Here is a 17,137-nt window from a genome sequence, read left to right on the forward strand (position 1 = left end):
AAGTGTTTAATGTCTCTTTAAGGCCTTCAACTGCATGTGCTGATAGTGAAGAGAGTAGTGAGATTGTGGGCTAAATTTATTTGTTGATTTAGAATCATGTGACTTTCTGTATTCACTATGATTAGATTCTTTTCAGTATGATTACCTGAATGTTAAATGGATATTAAACAACAAATAAATGCTACATATTATGTAATATTTATTATCTTAGTTGTTCAAATACTGAAGAAAAATGTATAAAGTATACGTTTCTTTAAAGTAATAGGCACCACCATGTTGAAACCTAGGTTTCACTTATCTCTTTTGCTGGGAGAGATACATTGTGCAAATAATGGCTGTGTGGAATGTAGTAATATTAAAGTAACTATTTAACAGAGTTTATGGTCCCTTTATAATTCACACAGTGATTGTTTGGAAGCTGTCCTTAATTGTCCTCAGCAGAAGAGATGAGATAAGGGAAATGTTACAACATAACGGAAAAGGGGCAAAATAAATAATACAAGTATGATAAAAAGTGGTTTTACTTTGTATAATTAAATATTTTATCTCCAATCCCAAAGCGTTTAATGCCCCTTCAATTGATAATTCAAGTTAAAACAAACATTAAAGGGACATGGAACCCTAAATTTTTATTTCATGATTCAGATAAAGAATACAATTTTAAACAACTTTTTGCTTCTATTGTCTAATTTTATTAATTCTTTTGGTATCCTTGTTGAAGAAACAATAATGTACATGGGTGAGCCAATAATATGAGGCATAAATTTGCAGCCATCAATCAGCAATAAGAGATACCAAGAGAACAAACAAATTAGATAATAAAAGTAAATTGGAAAGTTGTTTAAAATTGCACGCTCTGTCTCTCTCTAAATCACTGGTATTCAAACCTGTTCTCAGGTCTCCCTAGCAGGCCACTTTTTGAGGATATTGGAACTAGAGCACAGGTGAAATAATCAGCTGATTAGTGAACATGGTTATTTTACCTCTTCTCATCCAAATGTAATCCTAAAAACTTGGCCTGTTGGTAGGGATGGGCGAATGTGTTTATATCCGAATTCGAATGTTAGAACGAATGTTATTGTAGAAATTCGATTTACATAATAGAATGTTGATAAGAACGAATATTCTTAAAAATTCGATTTTCAAATGTTATTTACAGTTTTCGAATGTCACATTCGAATTTGAATGTCACTTTCGAATTTGAATGTCACATTCGAATTCAAATGTTACATTTGAATATCACATTCTATTTCGAATATTACATTTATAAAACACAACTGTAGACTAGAAACACTATTTCGAATGTCACATTTGAATCAAATGTCACATTCAAATTTGAATATTACATTTAAAAAACACAGTATTAGACTAGAAATACGATTTCGAATTTGAATGTCACATTCAAATCGAATATCACCTTTAAAACACAGTATTAGACTAGAAATACTATTTCAAATTCGAATGTGACATTCGAATTCGAATGTAGCATTCAAATTCGAATATTACATTTATTAAACACAGTTGTAGACTAGAAATACTATTTCAAATTTGAATGTCACATTCAAATTCGAATGTCACATTCGAATTCGAATATTACATTTCAAAATTGAATGAATACATAGCTAAACATTCTATTATTCGAACGAATATTTTCAAATTTTATTGAAAAATTCGAAAACGAAAATTCGAAAATAGAATGTTAGAATGTTATATAAACATTCGAAATTCAATTTGAACGAACGAATGTAACAATATTCGTTTTAAATTTTGAATTTTTAGAAACATTCGCCCATCCCTACCTGTTGGGGAGGCATAAGGACAGGTTTTATGTTCCTTTAAATACAATAGAATTTCATAATAAAAAAATGCATGACAAAAAGATAATACAACAGCACTTTCTCTGAATTTTAAGTAGCTTTTTTTCTAACAAATTTTAAAATTTCCTTTAATTCGCCGGCCCCCTGTAGCATGTGACAGCCATCATCCATTCACAGACTCATATAGACATTACGCTGTGAAATCTTGCACATGCTCAGTAAGAGCACTTTAAAGAGACATTTAACACTACATAAATCATTGATAGAATTATGTATTGAGCAAATATTAGCCTGAGAACAATTTATACATGTATTTTTTTTACATTAGTTTTTTTAAATATTGAAAAATAAGGGTAAAATACTAATGTCCATAAGCAGTGGTCGCCACCATATTTTTATTAAGGTTTCTTTTTCTGCTAAGGTCAATTAAGGATAGCTATAAATGGCTTACTAGAGTGTGCAACAATGTGTGGATTACTGCTGTGTCTGCACTTACACTTTTAACAGGAATGTGGAAAGCCAACAATGTTCAGAATTAAATTACAGGGAAAGAGAGTAAAATAAATAATGAAAGTATATTGCAAAGTTGTTTTACTACATACAATTAAATATATATTTATATTAATAACTTGAAGTGTTTAATGTCCCTTTAAGATACCTGAACCTGTGTGTGAAGTAAATACAAGTTATACTTCTTTGTTTCCTAATGGATAGCTTAATCAACTCAAATTCAAATTCAGTATTGTAATAGGCGCTTTGCATGAATGTGTCTTTAGGTGGCCCTGTATGTGTGATAGTGAGTATGAGTTGCAAGGACAGCACACATTACTTGTACTCACTGCAGTAGATCGTTGGTAATGCTCATCTTTCTCAAAGTCAATGGGGTTTCCATCCACATCCCACGTGAATGTCAGATCCATGGAGGGGTCGTGCGATGCATGACACTGTAGTGCCACATTGTCTCCCTGATTAATGTCTGAGCTAGAGGGGGCCAGCGTGATCTTTGTGGCCTCTGAAGAACAAGATTAAGCATAAAGACTAAACATATCATTTAATAACTGTTCCATCATCTGAAACACGCAATCATTTCTTACTTCATATTTCCTCTTTCTCTGTTCACATGCAAAGTCTTCATAAACTTCTATAATCTATAATTCCTGCAAAGCCTTTCTCCCTTCTAAGTCTGTATACTTATAGAGACATTAAACACTAAGAGCCAGATTACGAGTGGAGTGGTATTTAACACATTTTGAGTCCAATCAATTGAAGATTAAGGTCCAAGATGCCACATTAAAACTGAAATCCAACATATAATCCAATCCACCCAAAACTAATGAAGTCCACTCACTTTAAAATCAATTTTGATCATTATTAGGGGGCTTATTGTGTATCTGAAGTACCACAATAATGATATATCATAGTATGCTCAGCATAGTGACATTCTAGTCATATATTATATGGATATTTAGATGGAGGATTGCCTTACTCAAGTGGTAACATAGACAAGGGGTAGAGCTGGATAAATTAATACTGTTGTCAATGTAACACCAACAAACATATATTTAACCCTTAAAACACTTGATACTAGTGTCAGGGGGCTTACATTTATCAGAACAGTACAATGCTGATTTGATGAAACAGACAGTAGTCTGAGAAATGCGTTGCATTTTGTTCCTTTTATGTATCAGTGTCATTTGGTTGACATCTGATTTTTAATTGCCATTAAATTGTGGTTCTTTTTAATACTTTCACTGAGAGTCTGAGCTTATTTTCATCCATTGAGGACATCAGGGATACCGGAATTAACGCTGAGACAGTGAGCTGGGACACTGTAAGCTCCCAGTCTGCCCTATTTAGCACAATTGGGTGCTGCTCCACTTGTGAGTATTCATTTAGCATCTTATATATTCATATACATACACTATATCACACTAGGAGGCACCTTTGTTTTGTGATCTCGTTCACAGAGAAAATTTGTATCCTGATTTTAATAAAGGCTTTTATCGGCATTAGGTATAGGAAATATAGATATTCTGAAAAACATTGCTGATTTTTAGCACATGCTCTAACATATTTTTAATGATATGCTTTATTGAGAGATTGGAATACTGCTTTAAAACTAGAAACTTTGTCAAAACATAAGGTAATGATTAGCACCAAGTATGTAAACTGGACCATTGGCAGGAATCTATTTTATCTTGTACTTGGCAATCTAATATATCTATTATACAGTGTTCTTGTGCTTTTAGGATCAATTCTTGTGTTGCATGCACAGGGGATTGAGAACCACATCACCCAATAAGGATCCCTTCTTCTCTTGCTTACTAATGATCTTTACCTCGTACACTCAGGATCCCAGTGCTGTTTGATTTTCCCATTATGTTCTCAGCAAAGCAGGTATATTTCCCTTCATCTGAGCGAGAGATGTTCTTCAGGATCAGTGTTCCATTTGGAGTTACAGTCACTCTGTAGTACAATAAAACACAGATTACATTGATTAAATTAACAGTAAAGCTAGTTAATCAGTTAAGTAATGGGGCCATTATTTCACTGTGACTGCTTAAGCCAGTGTGTATATTGTAAGATCAAGACTGCATTGTGTTTTCAGAGCATGACATGGTTACTTTCTAATTTATGTCTTATATATTTTTGGATAAAGATTGTAATTTAAGACAATTTTATGACTTTTGGATCATATTGAACTATTAGCAGATTTTAAGTTTATTTTTTAAGAAAATCTGTCTCATTGTTTTATTGTATAGTGATCTGCCACAAGATGGGGTTGACTATCATATCATCTACCAAAGAAAGCAGGGACAGATGACAAAGGGAATAATATACATGTTGGACTGATGATATACAGAGGAAAAAAGGTAAAATGATTCTCTTCTGTATATAGGCATCAATCAGAGAAAGTTTTCTCAGAAGAACCTGATTGGATTTATAGTTATATTGGGCACTGATACAATTATTTATCCATCTAGGGTTCCAAAATGGCATTGAAGACAACCCCAATATAATTATATCTCTAGATCAATAGACAGTTCAGAAATTTACTTGATAAAATAGATTTTAGCAATGGGTACCTGCAATGAACTGGGTTGAAATTAAACCAGTTGATTTTTGGAATGTAATAAAAGTTCTCACTATAGTTGACAATAAGGAAATCTATTCTAAGGAGAAAAAGACTTGAAGGGTTGGATGGAGATTGTCCCAACAAAGATAGTAGACAGAAAAGAAAAAGTAAAAATAGAAGACAAAAGGAATCCAGTGCTTAAAGGGATATTAAACAGTGCTCCTTTAGTAAAAACAAATATGTTAACAAAGTAAACATAAAAAGAAACAGATTGTGAAAAAAACTGAAAACAACTTAGTTGTTTTCTTGCAAAATGAGCACTTAGAAATGTTCTAATCTAATCTTGTAGGGCTATGACAGGAAATAATGGACACTGCACAAATAAAGTTTAAAAAAAAAGAAATAAAAGGTAAAACCCATTTAAAATGATGAATAATACATATTGCAATTATTTATATGAAGTATAAGGCACTTCCTAGTGCTTTTTTTTTTTTACAACAATGAAACAGACCGTTTCATATCCTTTAAAAAATGCATCAGTAGATTAGATATTAGTAAAAAAAAAAAAAAAATCCCGATTTATTTTTTTAAAAGTTATCAAACAAAATATTACTGTCTTAAAAACCTCCAAGGTTTGTACAATTGTTGTTTAATATCAGATACTCAATAGAAAAGCTGAGTTGTTAAATAATTTGATGCTAATGGGTAGATTACCAAGTGAATGGCGGACATGATTCGATGAAGCGAATCATGTCCACCCGACATCGCTGAATGCCGACAACATACACTGTCAGCATTTAACATTGCACAAGTATTTCTAGTGAAATGCTTGTGCAATGCCACCCCTGCACATTCGCGGCTAATCAGCCGCTAGCAGGGGGTGTCAATCATCCCAATCGGATCGGGATTTTTTGCAGTCCGCTCCTGCTTCTTAACTTATGTTTCCGGCTAGTGTAGAAAGCAGCGTCCGCTGTTTGTTAAATCTACCCCTAAGTCTTCTTACCTGCTATATATAGGTTTAAAATATGTTTTCCTTAATGCTTTTTAAATTACCTGCTGCTGTTGACTAGAAGTTCAGTTCCTTTGCTCCACAGGATGACAGGGGTGGGAGCTGCCCTGGGGTTACACTGTATCATGACCTCACCACCACGAGCTGCTGGTATCAGGCGCTTAACTGGAGAAAGACGAAAATCTGGAGCCATCGCTAGAGAGCAAATGTTAAAATAGAAATTTAGAAGAGTTTAAAGGGACATGAAACACAATTATTTTTTTCAGAATTTGGAGAGATCATGCCATTTTAAACAACATTGCAATCTACTTCTATTATCTAATTTGCTTCATTCTTTTTATATACGTTGTTGAGAAGCATTTCTAAATAGGCTCAGTAGCTGCTGATTGGTGGCTGCACATAGAAGGCTTGTTTGATTGGCTCACCCATGTGCATGGATATTTATTCAACAAAGTATATCTTACCATTTAATGTCAAGAAAAAAGCCCCCAAAGATTTTACGTGATTTCTCTACATGCTAGTGAGTTTTTAACCATTAGGCCCTGTGTGTTTTTGTATTTTTTTTTTTTTTAATTTGGAATTTGTTAATTATGTAATTGCACTGTATTTAATGGTTCTTTACGTTTATTTTGTCTTGTCTATGTGGTTAAAGTCAAAAGTTTACCCTTACTATTAAAACAAACAATATCTTAAAATAAAGAAAATAAAGAAAAGATGTCATGGTCATGATGCATGTCTGTGAACACAGGTTAGAGAGAAATAAAGAAGACAATACAAACTTAAAATGGTATAAAAAGAACGAGAACAAGAGCTAGCCAAAACATAATTACATACCAGCAATATGAGGTGCAAGAAACTAATTGTGGCGAAGAGAGGCACATGGGGAACTAAAGGTGAGGGACAAGATACACTTGAAAGAAACACAGAGGCAAAAAACAAGAGAAAACAGAACTGAGTGAAAGAGGGACTCAAATTATAATAACTAAAATAAACCAAAATAGAGATTAAAAGGACAGGATCATATCTAAATGTTGAGGCACTTGAAAGGGGTACAGAGTAGTACCTTGCTAATTAGAAAACATCACAGGAACATCTCTGTGTAAAAAAAAGGAAGATATGTTACCTCAACATTTACTCAGCAGCCAGTGCCACAATTCCCACTATAAATTGATTTTTAGCATCCAATCAGAATGCTTCCCCAGGGACTTTCAAGGGAGTGTGTATCTGGGAAGAGCAGTCACTTCCTTCTATGAAATCTCACAAGATATATATATATATATATATATATATATATATATATATATATATATATATATATATATATATATATATACTTTTTACAGTATGTATAATAATTTTTAATAATTATTATTTTTTAATTTTTAATATTTCGAGAACACAAATTAAGATCACTATTTCTCCATGTTAGCAATTCGACAATACGTTAGACCTAAAGTGCAAAACACGAAGCATTACACATATTTTACATTCTTATGTTCTTCACGTAGAAAAAAATGTTTTTATTAAATATATTTTTCTATATATATTTGATAATGTAAATAGATATCTACACCAATATAGGGATAGGAATAGATATACAGGTATAGGTATATACAGATATATATAGGAATTTATATTTGCAATAAAAATAACATATTCCTTTATGTGAAGAACATTGGAATGTAAAATATTAATAATTCCTGTTGGGTTAGCGTGCAAGCGGTAAGTGTTAGGTTTTTTCTTCTCTCTGTGGGGAGAATAAGTTATCGCGTTTGTGATATTTTAAGTCCTATGGTTAGCTCGTGCGCAAATTTTTTCTTTCAACTTGTAATATGTGTGCTACCCGACGCACACGAAAAGCTTACTTCTTTTGAACTTTATGCTCGAGCGAAAGCGCGAAATAGCACCACTTGTACTCTGGCCCTTAATGGAGAGAGTTGAAGACATTTTGATGTAAAACTTCTTTTGAACTTTATACTCGAGCGAAAGCGCTAAATAGCACCACTTGTACTCTGGCTCTTAATGGAGAGAGTTGAAGACATTTTGATGTAAAACTTCTTTTGAACTTTATACTCGAGCGAAAGCGCTAAATAGCACCACTTGTACTCTGGCTCTTAATGGGGAGAGTTGAAGACATTTTGATGTAAAACTTCTTTTGAACTTTATACTCGAGCGAAAGCGCTAAATAGCACCACTTGTACTCTGGCTCTTAATGGGGAGAGTTGAAGACATTTTGATATAAAATACATTCCTTTTTTACAGAGACTTATGTGATATTTACTTGTCACTTTTTCCAGTTATGCTGCATCACCTTAAAGTAGGGTTGCCCACTTTTTTTTAAAGAAAATAAGGGAGACTAAAGAATTTACACATTTCAGGTAGGAAATTAATAAATTATACAATAGTTACTGAAAAAAAAAAACAATTTATTTTACAATTTGATACAGTTTGGTACAACATAATTGTTCAGACAAATTATCCTCATTCACAAAGTATTTGGAGTAAAGACTGGAGTAACTGTCAGAAACATCAATAATTTACTAAATAAAAGTACAAGAGTACAATACTAAAGCTTAAAATGAAAATTTTACATGTGAAATATAAGGACCAAAATGTTTCAAAAGCAGATAAATAAGATAGCCTGGAAAAGGTGTAAAGCCCAGTGCCACATAAGGGAGATCGCTGGAAACAAAGGAAGGTTGGCAACACTACTTTAAAGGGATTTAGCATATGGGTAATATACCCCTTCAATATGGAAATAATGAGTGGCATTTGACAAATAGTGTTGGATAAACAGGAACAGAAAAATAATAAAGGCAAATAATTAAAAAATAATGAAGGGTTAGGTATGACTGTGAATTATTTGACCAACATCTTGAATTAATGGAAGAATGTATTTATTTATGTATATGTAACATAGCAACCAAGAAGATAAGGTTGAACAAAGACACTGAGTTTAATCTTTGCAAATTTAGTTTTTAATTATTTTTAATCAGCTCTGGCTTCTTTTTAAACAATTGCGCCACATTAATGGCACCACAATGGCACTCAAGCCCTGTATTACCATATCTGTCTGAGGTTATTGAATCTTAAAAAAATTAAGAGTATGCATATAGCTATTACGCAATTAAGCTCCCTTAACTGGTTGTTACCCTTCTCACCTTGCACAGTGAGCTCTGCACTGGTGTAAATGGTACCGTGTTTGTTCCCTGCCACACACTGATACATTCCAGAATCCTGCAAGGCTAAATTGCCTATCTTTAGTTGCCCACTGGACACATCTATGCGACCCTATACCAAAGCGAAAGACAGAACAGAAGTAATTAGTTACACATGGGTCTGACCTTCAGTTTGACATATTTGCTTGTTGGGCACTGAAGGCCACCATACTTTACAACTTCACACAGGATCTACAACCGCATATATTTTCTGTTTTCTCTCAAATTCAAATTTCAGTTTATCTTTATGTAATAGATCTGCTTTTTTAATGATGACAATAGGTGAACTCTATTAATCTGTCCAGATACTGTGAATTGTTTTCCTCGTATTGAATTGCACAACTTTATTCCTAATGATGGGTTTCAGCAATCTCAGCGATGTGTTACTATTTTAGTCTAGATAATGCATATACTACGGATTGTATACTTACAAACAGTGTGTTGTTTCTGAAAATAAAATATAGTATCTAAGACTATACTCAAAGGTTCACAATAATTAAACTAATAAACACTGAGTTGTAGAAAGCACCAAAACATTATTTTTGTTTGTCTTCTGTAATAAATATAGTATTCCTTTGTGCAACTAAATGTCCGTTTATATGATTAATTGTAGGGGGATTAAATTGCAAAATATCTCAACTTAACCAACTGGCACCATTAAGCTTTTGTGAGTTGTTGTTCACAAGTGCTTAATACATTTTTAACTCATTTTAGAAAGTGCATTGCTTGTCACTATTGATCTATGGAAGCGTTTAGATGTGTCTTTTAGTTTTAGTTATACATGGGACCAGCCCTAAGAGACTCTACCCTGAATATCTCAGTGAGGTCTATCTAGTAGCTATACAAATATAAATAATTACAGAAAATATTTAATGGACATTCAGAGGAACTCAGTTCTACCATTACTAAGTTGACTCGCCAATTAAAGGGACAGTCTAGTCATTATTAAACTTTCAAGATTCAGATAGGGCATCCAATTCCAAATAACTTTCCAATTAACTTCTATCATCGAATTTGCTATGTTCTCTTGATATTCTTTGTTAAAAGCTAAACCTAGAAGGCAGTGCATTTTAACAGTTTTTTAATGCTAGACAGCACTAGTTCATGTGTGCCATATAGATTATATTGTGCTCGCTCCCATGGAGTTATTTATCAGTCAGCACTGATTGGCTAAAATGCAAGTCTGTTAAAAGAACTGAGATAAGGGTGCAGTTTGCAGAGGCTTAAATACAAGGTAATCACAGAGGTAAAAAGTGTATTAATATAACAGTGCTGGTTATGCAAAACTGGGGAATGGATAATAAAGGGATTATCTATCTTTCATTTTCAAGTAGACTGTCCCTTTAACTTATTAGCAAACATATTTAAACACACATTTATGTTCACACGTTGGTGGCTGTGAAGCAGTCAGATTCCAACAGTTACCTGTGAGTTTAGAGGTTTACCATCACGCAGCCAGCGGATGGTGGGACGTGGTTTTCCTGAGGCTGCACAAGTCCACCAAAGATCAGAGTCAATCTTAGCTTCAGTATCGCTAATAATCTGTAGCCATTCAGGCTGAGCTGGGAGGGCACATGGAGAGAGAGGTTTAAAATGACAGTAAGGAGAAGGTTGGTGGTATTAACAATGTTCACATTCTGTACTAAAGGATTTGAACATTTCTAGAACACCTAGGGTTGCCAGGTGTCCGGTATTCAACTGGACCGTCCAGTACTTTAGCACGCTGTCCAGTAAAATCTTTGCAAAATTACTGAACACTTAAAAGTCCAGTTTTTCTAAAATCTGTGAGAGTTAGCTAAATTTAAGAGGCATCCTATGTCTCAACACATTACAAATATAGAGTAGAAAGGAGTGAGGGGCAGTGAAGGGGGGGTCAACCACTTTTGTTTATATATCTTACTGTCAGCCAAAAATTATTTATTTGTATGTTACTAACAGTCAAGGGGTAGAATGACTGCTCTATTTGGAACACTATGCTTGGCAGGATCATGAGTTGGAGCTGAGGTAGATCTTTTTTTGGGGGGAGCATTGTGTGACCCTACCTACTATCATGTTCAGTTACCAACAGATTGTTTAGTATTTTTTTGGAGGAGAGCTGGCAACCCTAAGAACACCTAACTCAACATTTTCTTAAAAAAAAAAAAAAAACTTGGCGCATTTTAGATATTTAATAACTATGAGATCTCATACAAGATGCAAAATGGACTCACGTGTAATAGTGCATCACAATAACCTGATGTACTTTGATTACATTGATAGCTGGTTAGATAGTGAGAAGTTATTATTAACACTAAAGGTCGATTGTTGTTTAAAAATAAAATGATCTATATTATTGAAGTGTTTTATTTATAAAAACCATTATTATTACTATGTGTTTAAAGGGACATTAAACACTTTGAGATGGTAATATAAAATGATAAATTGTATATATAAAACAACTCTGCAATATACTTTCATTATTTATTTTGTCCTCTTTGCCTGTAATTCCATTCTGAAATTGTGAGCTTTTCAGTTCCTGTTAGAAATGGAAGTGCAGAACACTGTTCTATTTAACACAGCCAATGGCTGCACACTCTAGTGACCTATTTATAACTGTCTCTAATTGGCCACAGCAGAGAAGGTAACCTAAGTTACAACATGGCAGCTCCCAGTGTTTTATAGACACTAAAACTTTACACTTATTTTGTCACTTTTTAAACAACTAATGAAACTTTAAAAAATACATCTACATGTTAGTCATGGACTAATCTTTTCTTTGAATGCATCATTCTATCTAGCGTGTATTTAGTGTTTAATGTCCCTTTAACTCCTGCAAAAGTTTTGTTGCTGTGCCACTCCATATGAGGAGGATATAGTTGGTGATGATCAAATGAACATGCATACATGTGTATGCTCCAAGCACAACCCATGTCTTCATCTGGAGCAGAATGGGTGTGTTCCAGATCTTGAACTTTGACCATGTGTATAACAGTTTTGAGTGAGTTAAACAGTAAAATAAGGGAATAAAACAGATTGCTTTATGTTTACACTGAAATGTCCCATAATTATCGCTAATAATGATAGTTCCAACTCCAGCTCACAAAATACTAGGCTAACTGAAAAAATAAAAGGCTTATTATCTAATTAAAAACAACAACTATGACACCAAAGAATAAAGTTAGCCGTACCGCTATACATAGATATTGTCTCCCTAAACGTAGTCGCTAAGTTTTTTTGTTTTGTTTTTTAAAACAATTAGATTTTATTTTAGATACTTTATAATTTCTTTACTGTGTCTTCGCAAACTCCTCCCAAGAGATACTTCCTGGTTTTTCAATGTCTGACGTATAGAGCGGACCCACCCGCTCTATACATAGCTCTGAAGCGCGCTCCTGATAGTACATTGATTTGGGCATGAGCTTCTCTCCGCTCTCTGATCATTGAAACATAGTATGCAATGAGTTAGTAAAATCATTGTGTACTATTGGATCAGAGAGAGCAGTTGTATGAAATCAGCTGTCCGACAACTTACTTTCTGCACTTGATCAAAGAAGATTGAAACAGAGCATGCACATCTCATGGACGCGCATATGCAAGCAACATTAGTAAAATTCAGTAAGATAGATTCATTGCCGCAAGCGCTTATTATACAGTGTGCGTATTTAGAAAAGGTATTTGGCAGCGTTGATTGCAGAATGCTTTAATCGTCATCAATGACGAAAATGTACAATAATTCTGGTGGAGGACGGCGGTAAGAATACATTGGTTATAATTTATTAGAAAACCTAATCAAGCGTTTAGAGCGAAATTGATGAATGAAACTTAGCCTTATTTTGTGACATCTATTGATTGAGGTAAAGCACTTTGATTGACTTTACATTCAATTTAAAGGGACATTAAACACAAAATATTTATTTCATGATCCAAAAAGAACATTTTTCTTCATTCTCTTGGTATGTTTAGTTAAAAGACATACCTACGTGGGCTCAGGAGCAGCAGTGCATTATTGGGAGCCAGCTGCTGATTGGTGGCTGCACTTTTATGCCTTTTGTCATGGGCTTCCCCAATGTATTTAACTAGCACCTAGTAATTCTCCTTCAACATAGCAAGGATACCAAGAGAATGAAGCAAATTTGCTAATAGAAGTAATCTGGAAAGTTGTTTAAAATCACATGCTCCTCTTGAATAATGAAAGCAAAATGTTGGGTTTGATGTCCTTTTAATGATCAGTATGGCCCACTAATTTAAATAAAATCATACTTTGTATGTTAAAATATATTTTTGCATTGCTTTAATGTGTTTTAGAGCTATACATCATTCACTGTTCCTCAGCTGAGGCTGCAAGGCTGTAACAAATAGTTATGTGTAGTTGCTAAATAATTAGTCCAGTATCCTTATTGCTGATAACTCTGGTCATGTGACTTTCATGTGCACCCCTCTCACATGTCTCTTCTCCCTCTAGTGTGGCTTCCACCTCTTTGGTTCTATTTCCCTTGAATTGTATATCTAATTTCTCTGGTTCTTTTTCCTCTGTCCTGTCCACCATCTTTTTAGTTTTTTTTCTCTTTTCTACTATCACCATGCTGACTCTGTCTATGTTAAAGGGACAGTCTAGTCCAAAATAAACTTTAAAGATTCAGATAGAGAATGTAATTTTAAACCATTTTCCAATTTACTTTTATCACCAGTTTTGCTTTTTTCTCTTGGTATCCTTAGTTGAAAGCTAAATCTAGGAGGTTCATATGCTAATTTCTAAGCCCTTGAAGGCCACCTCTTCTCTCAGGGCATTTTGACATCTTTTCACCACTAGAGGGTGTTAGTTCATGTGTGTCATATTGAGAACACTGTGCTCACGCACGTGGAGTTCAGGTGAGCCAGCTCTGATTGGCTAAAATAGATGTCTGTCAAAAGAACTGAAATAATGGGGCAGTTTGCAGAGGCCTAGATACAAGGTAATTACAGAGGTAAAAAGTCTATTTATATAACAGTGTTGGTTGTGCAAAACTAGGGAATGGGTAATAAAGGGAATATCTATCTTTGTAAACGATAAAAATTCTGGTGTAGACTGTCCCTTTAACTCTCTATTCCTGCTTGTTCTGCTAATCTTTCCCAACAATATCCCCTCTGCCTTTTTCTGAATTAAATTTCTTCACCGTATCTCTTACATTCTATTTCAAACATCCTTCATTCTGAAGGTCCTGGGTGAGCTATGCATCATAAAAGTGGGCTTTTATGATGCATATCTCACCCAGGACCTTCAGAGCAAAGGTTGTTTGAAACAGAATGTGAGAACTCAGTTAATAAATCATAGAATTCCTCACAGAGTGTTGTCTTCCATTTTAAACTAATGGAGACTGAACAGTATATGCACAATAAATAGTTTCTTATTTTATTATTATTACCTATCATTTATAAAGTGCCAACATATTAAGGAGTGCTATGCAGGGATACTTTAAATGCTAAAGATAATAATACTATCACTGTATACATATATATGTATTATACATATTTTGAATGACAACTATGTTAGTGAACTAACACAAAAATAAGGTTTATGCTACACTCTGTCAGATAAATTAAATAAAGCTTATTTTATAAAACAAGATGGCTGCTAATGCTATCTGGTGATTCTTATTGGTTCATTTATCAAGAGGCAAATGTCATTAAACTGCTGTTTACTAAACTCTCTCCACCAAATTAAAGTTGGTGGATGAAAATCACCATATTTAATATAGAACACCTTACTTTATTTAAAATTAAATGTATTTAAATTTACATTCAAAGTTTCAAACATACACTGCTACACAAAAATCAAAATATGTGAATAAAAGTGAAACTGAATAAAACTCTCATTACATTGAGCTCAGAAGCGTATTCTATTACATATATGCATTCAGCTCACTAATTTTGCATTTGTTTCAACATGGAAATTAAGCATCCCCTTTAACGAATAAACAAACTAAAGAAAGATGGAGCCGCAAAAAACAAACAAAAACATTGCAACACTTAATGCCAGAAAGGCTATATCCAGCAATGTCTTATTAAGTTGATTGATTCCTGTATCAACCCACAAACATGTAATTTTAAGACTATCGTTAGAGCATTTAATTTTAAGACTATCGACCCAGCAGTACTGTGTTTTTAAACCTTGCAAAGGGGTTAAACCTACAGTACTGTAGGGGCGAGAGTCTTACATTTATATGCTCTAACACAGGTGTCAGCAACCTTGAAACTCCAGATGTTTTGGAACTACATTTCCCATGATGCTAAGACATTCTTTAGGCTGTCTAAGCATCATGGGAAATGCAGTTCCAAAACATCAGTAGAGCCAAGGTTGCTGACCCCTGCTCTAACAGATTAGAGGATGTCATTTTTTGACTATAATAGCCCTTTAAATATTAAAGGCTTCACGGTCCGTTACTTCATTGGATGTTACTAAACATTAATGAATTCTATTTCAGATAATGGAGAAGTTACCATTTAAAATGTTGGTTGTATCCATATACATTGGTCCATGTACTATAATAATAACTGTATATCTTACCTTGAACTATAATACGTCCTTGATGGGTATCTCGTCCTCGTGAGTTCTCTGCCTCACATTCATAGGTGCCATCATCATCAAAGCTGACACTTGAGATATGAAGGACAGGATCTGAAACCGTCCACCGAGGAGGAAGTGCCCCATCGACCTTCCGCCACCGAATTTGAGGCACTGGGCTGTGAGAGGGAGCAATTTTTTTAATTTTATAAATAAGGGAAAGGTGGTGTGGAGTAGAGTGTATTTACCCCTTTTTTGTTCACTTTTAGGAGTTATTAAATGTTGGAATTCAAATATAATTAACCCTTTAAGGACACAGCTTTCAGTTTGCTCAATTGTTTTATGACGGAAAAATTCCGTCATATGTCCTTAAGAGGTTAAAGAAAAACTGCACTCATCTATATGAAAGAGAAGCACTTAAACATAAACAATATGAAGTGAAATTAATTTAAATTTAAATTAAAGCTCATATACCAGTATCAGTTATTCACTCAATCTTCATTGACTTATGGTTATTTTCTACTTATGCTCAGTGAATAGGGATGGGTGAATGTTTCGCAACATTCGAAAAATGAAACAAATTTTTACACGTTTGTTTGTTTAAAATTTCGATTGTTTGTTCAACGTCTAACATTTGTTTAATGTAATAGTATTTATAATGCTTTCTTTAATTGTAATATTCAATTCGAATTTTCATAATAATTCAATAAATTAAGCAATATTCAAATTTGAAAAATTTGAATTTATATATTTCTAATAGTATTTCTAATGCTTTTTTTAAATGTAATATTTGAATTATGCAATATTAGAAATAGAAATATTCAAATTGATATCATTGTACCTAATTATGTATCAATTTACGAAATTCCTTACCACATGAACTATTGGACTTCTGAATAGCATTTTTTAAATCTCAGCTAAGATTAAAAGAAAAAATGTAAGGGTTAAGGGACAAGCCCAGGTACCACGTCAAGGTCCCTTCCAAAAGCCTGGGACCCTAAAACAGCCACACAATGCAAGCTCTAAATCCAACAAATTGGGAACAAGTGAAGGGGCACAGGCTTATGTAATCACCCCATGCTCAGCTCACTGGCACTCACAGCAAGCTGTGCTGTCTCCAGTGTCACATGCAGTTAACCCCAGACAGGTCTGGGTGCAAGAACCATAGGGAAAATTACAAAACAAATGAATACAACACACAGAGAAAGTCCAGCACTCACTTACAAGCTTTTAGCTAAGATTAAAAGCAAAAATGGAAGGGTTAGTTACCGCATTTGGCCAAATGGGACAAGCCCAGGTACCACATCAAGGTAATTTTCATTTCAAAGGTTTTTCTTTCCATGGTGTTTTTGAAGTTGCCTCTGAGAATCTTGATTTTAAAGTTTTGGATGGAGTGGTCAGGTTGGGTGACATGGTGATCAACAGGGTCACCATTTCACCCAACCTGACCACTCCATCCAAAACCCTTAAAATCAAGATTCTCAGAGGCAACTTCAA

General features: G+C 34.0%; 1 protein-coding gene across 1 annotated transcript in view; it reads right to left on the reverse strand.

Moving 5' to 3' along the window:
* The window catches only part of CNTN2 (contactin 2), a 132,528-nt gene that overhangs the window by 64,152 nt on the left and 51,239 nt on the right, over window positions 1-17,137 (reverse strand). Inside the window, exons 9-14 of the mRNA XM_053704691.1 lie at window positions 15,644-15,819; window positions 10,546-10,682; window positions 9,064-9,193; window positions 5,947-6,097; window positions 4,156-4,283; window positions 2,657-2,829 (exon numbers count right to left, since the gene is read on the reverse strand). Coding sequence (XP_053560666.1) covers window positions 2,657-2,829; window positions 4,156-4,283; window positions 5,947-6,097; window positions 9,064-9,193; window positions 10,546-10,682; window positions 15,644-15,819 — 895 coding nt within the window. The remainder of the gene's footprint in view (window positions 1-2,656; window positions 2,830-4,155; window positions 4,284-5,946; window positions 6,098-9,063; window positions 9,194-10,545; window positions 10,683-15,643; window positions 15,820-17,137) is intronic.

Source organism: Bombina bombina, chromosome 3 (genome assembly GCF_027579735.1).
Source record: "Bombina bombina isolate aBomBom1 chromosome 3, aBomBom1.pri, whole genome shotgun sequence".
NCBI classification, from domain to species: domain Eukaryota; kingdom Metazoa; phylum Chordata; class Amphibia; order Anura; family Bombinatoridae; genus Bombina; species Bombina bombina.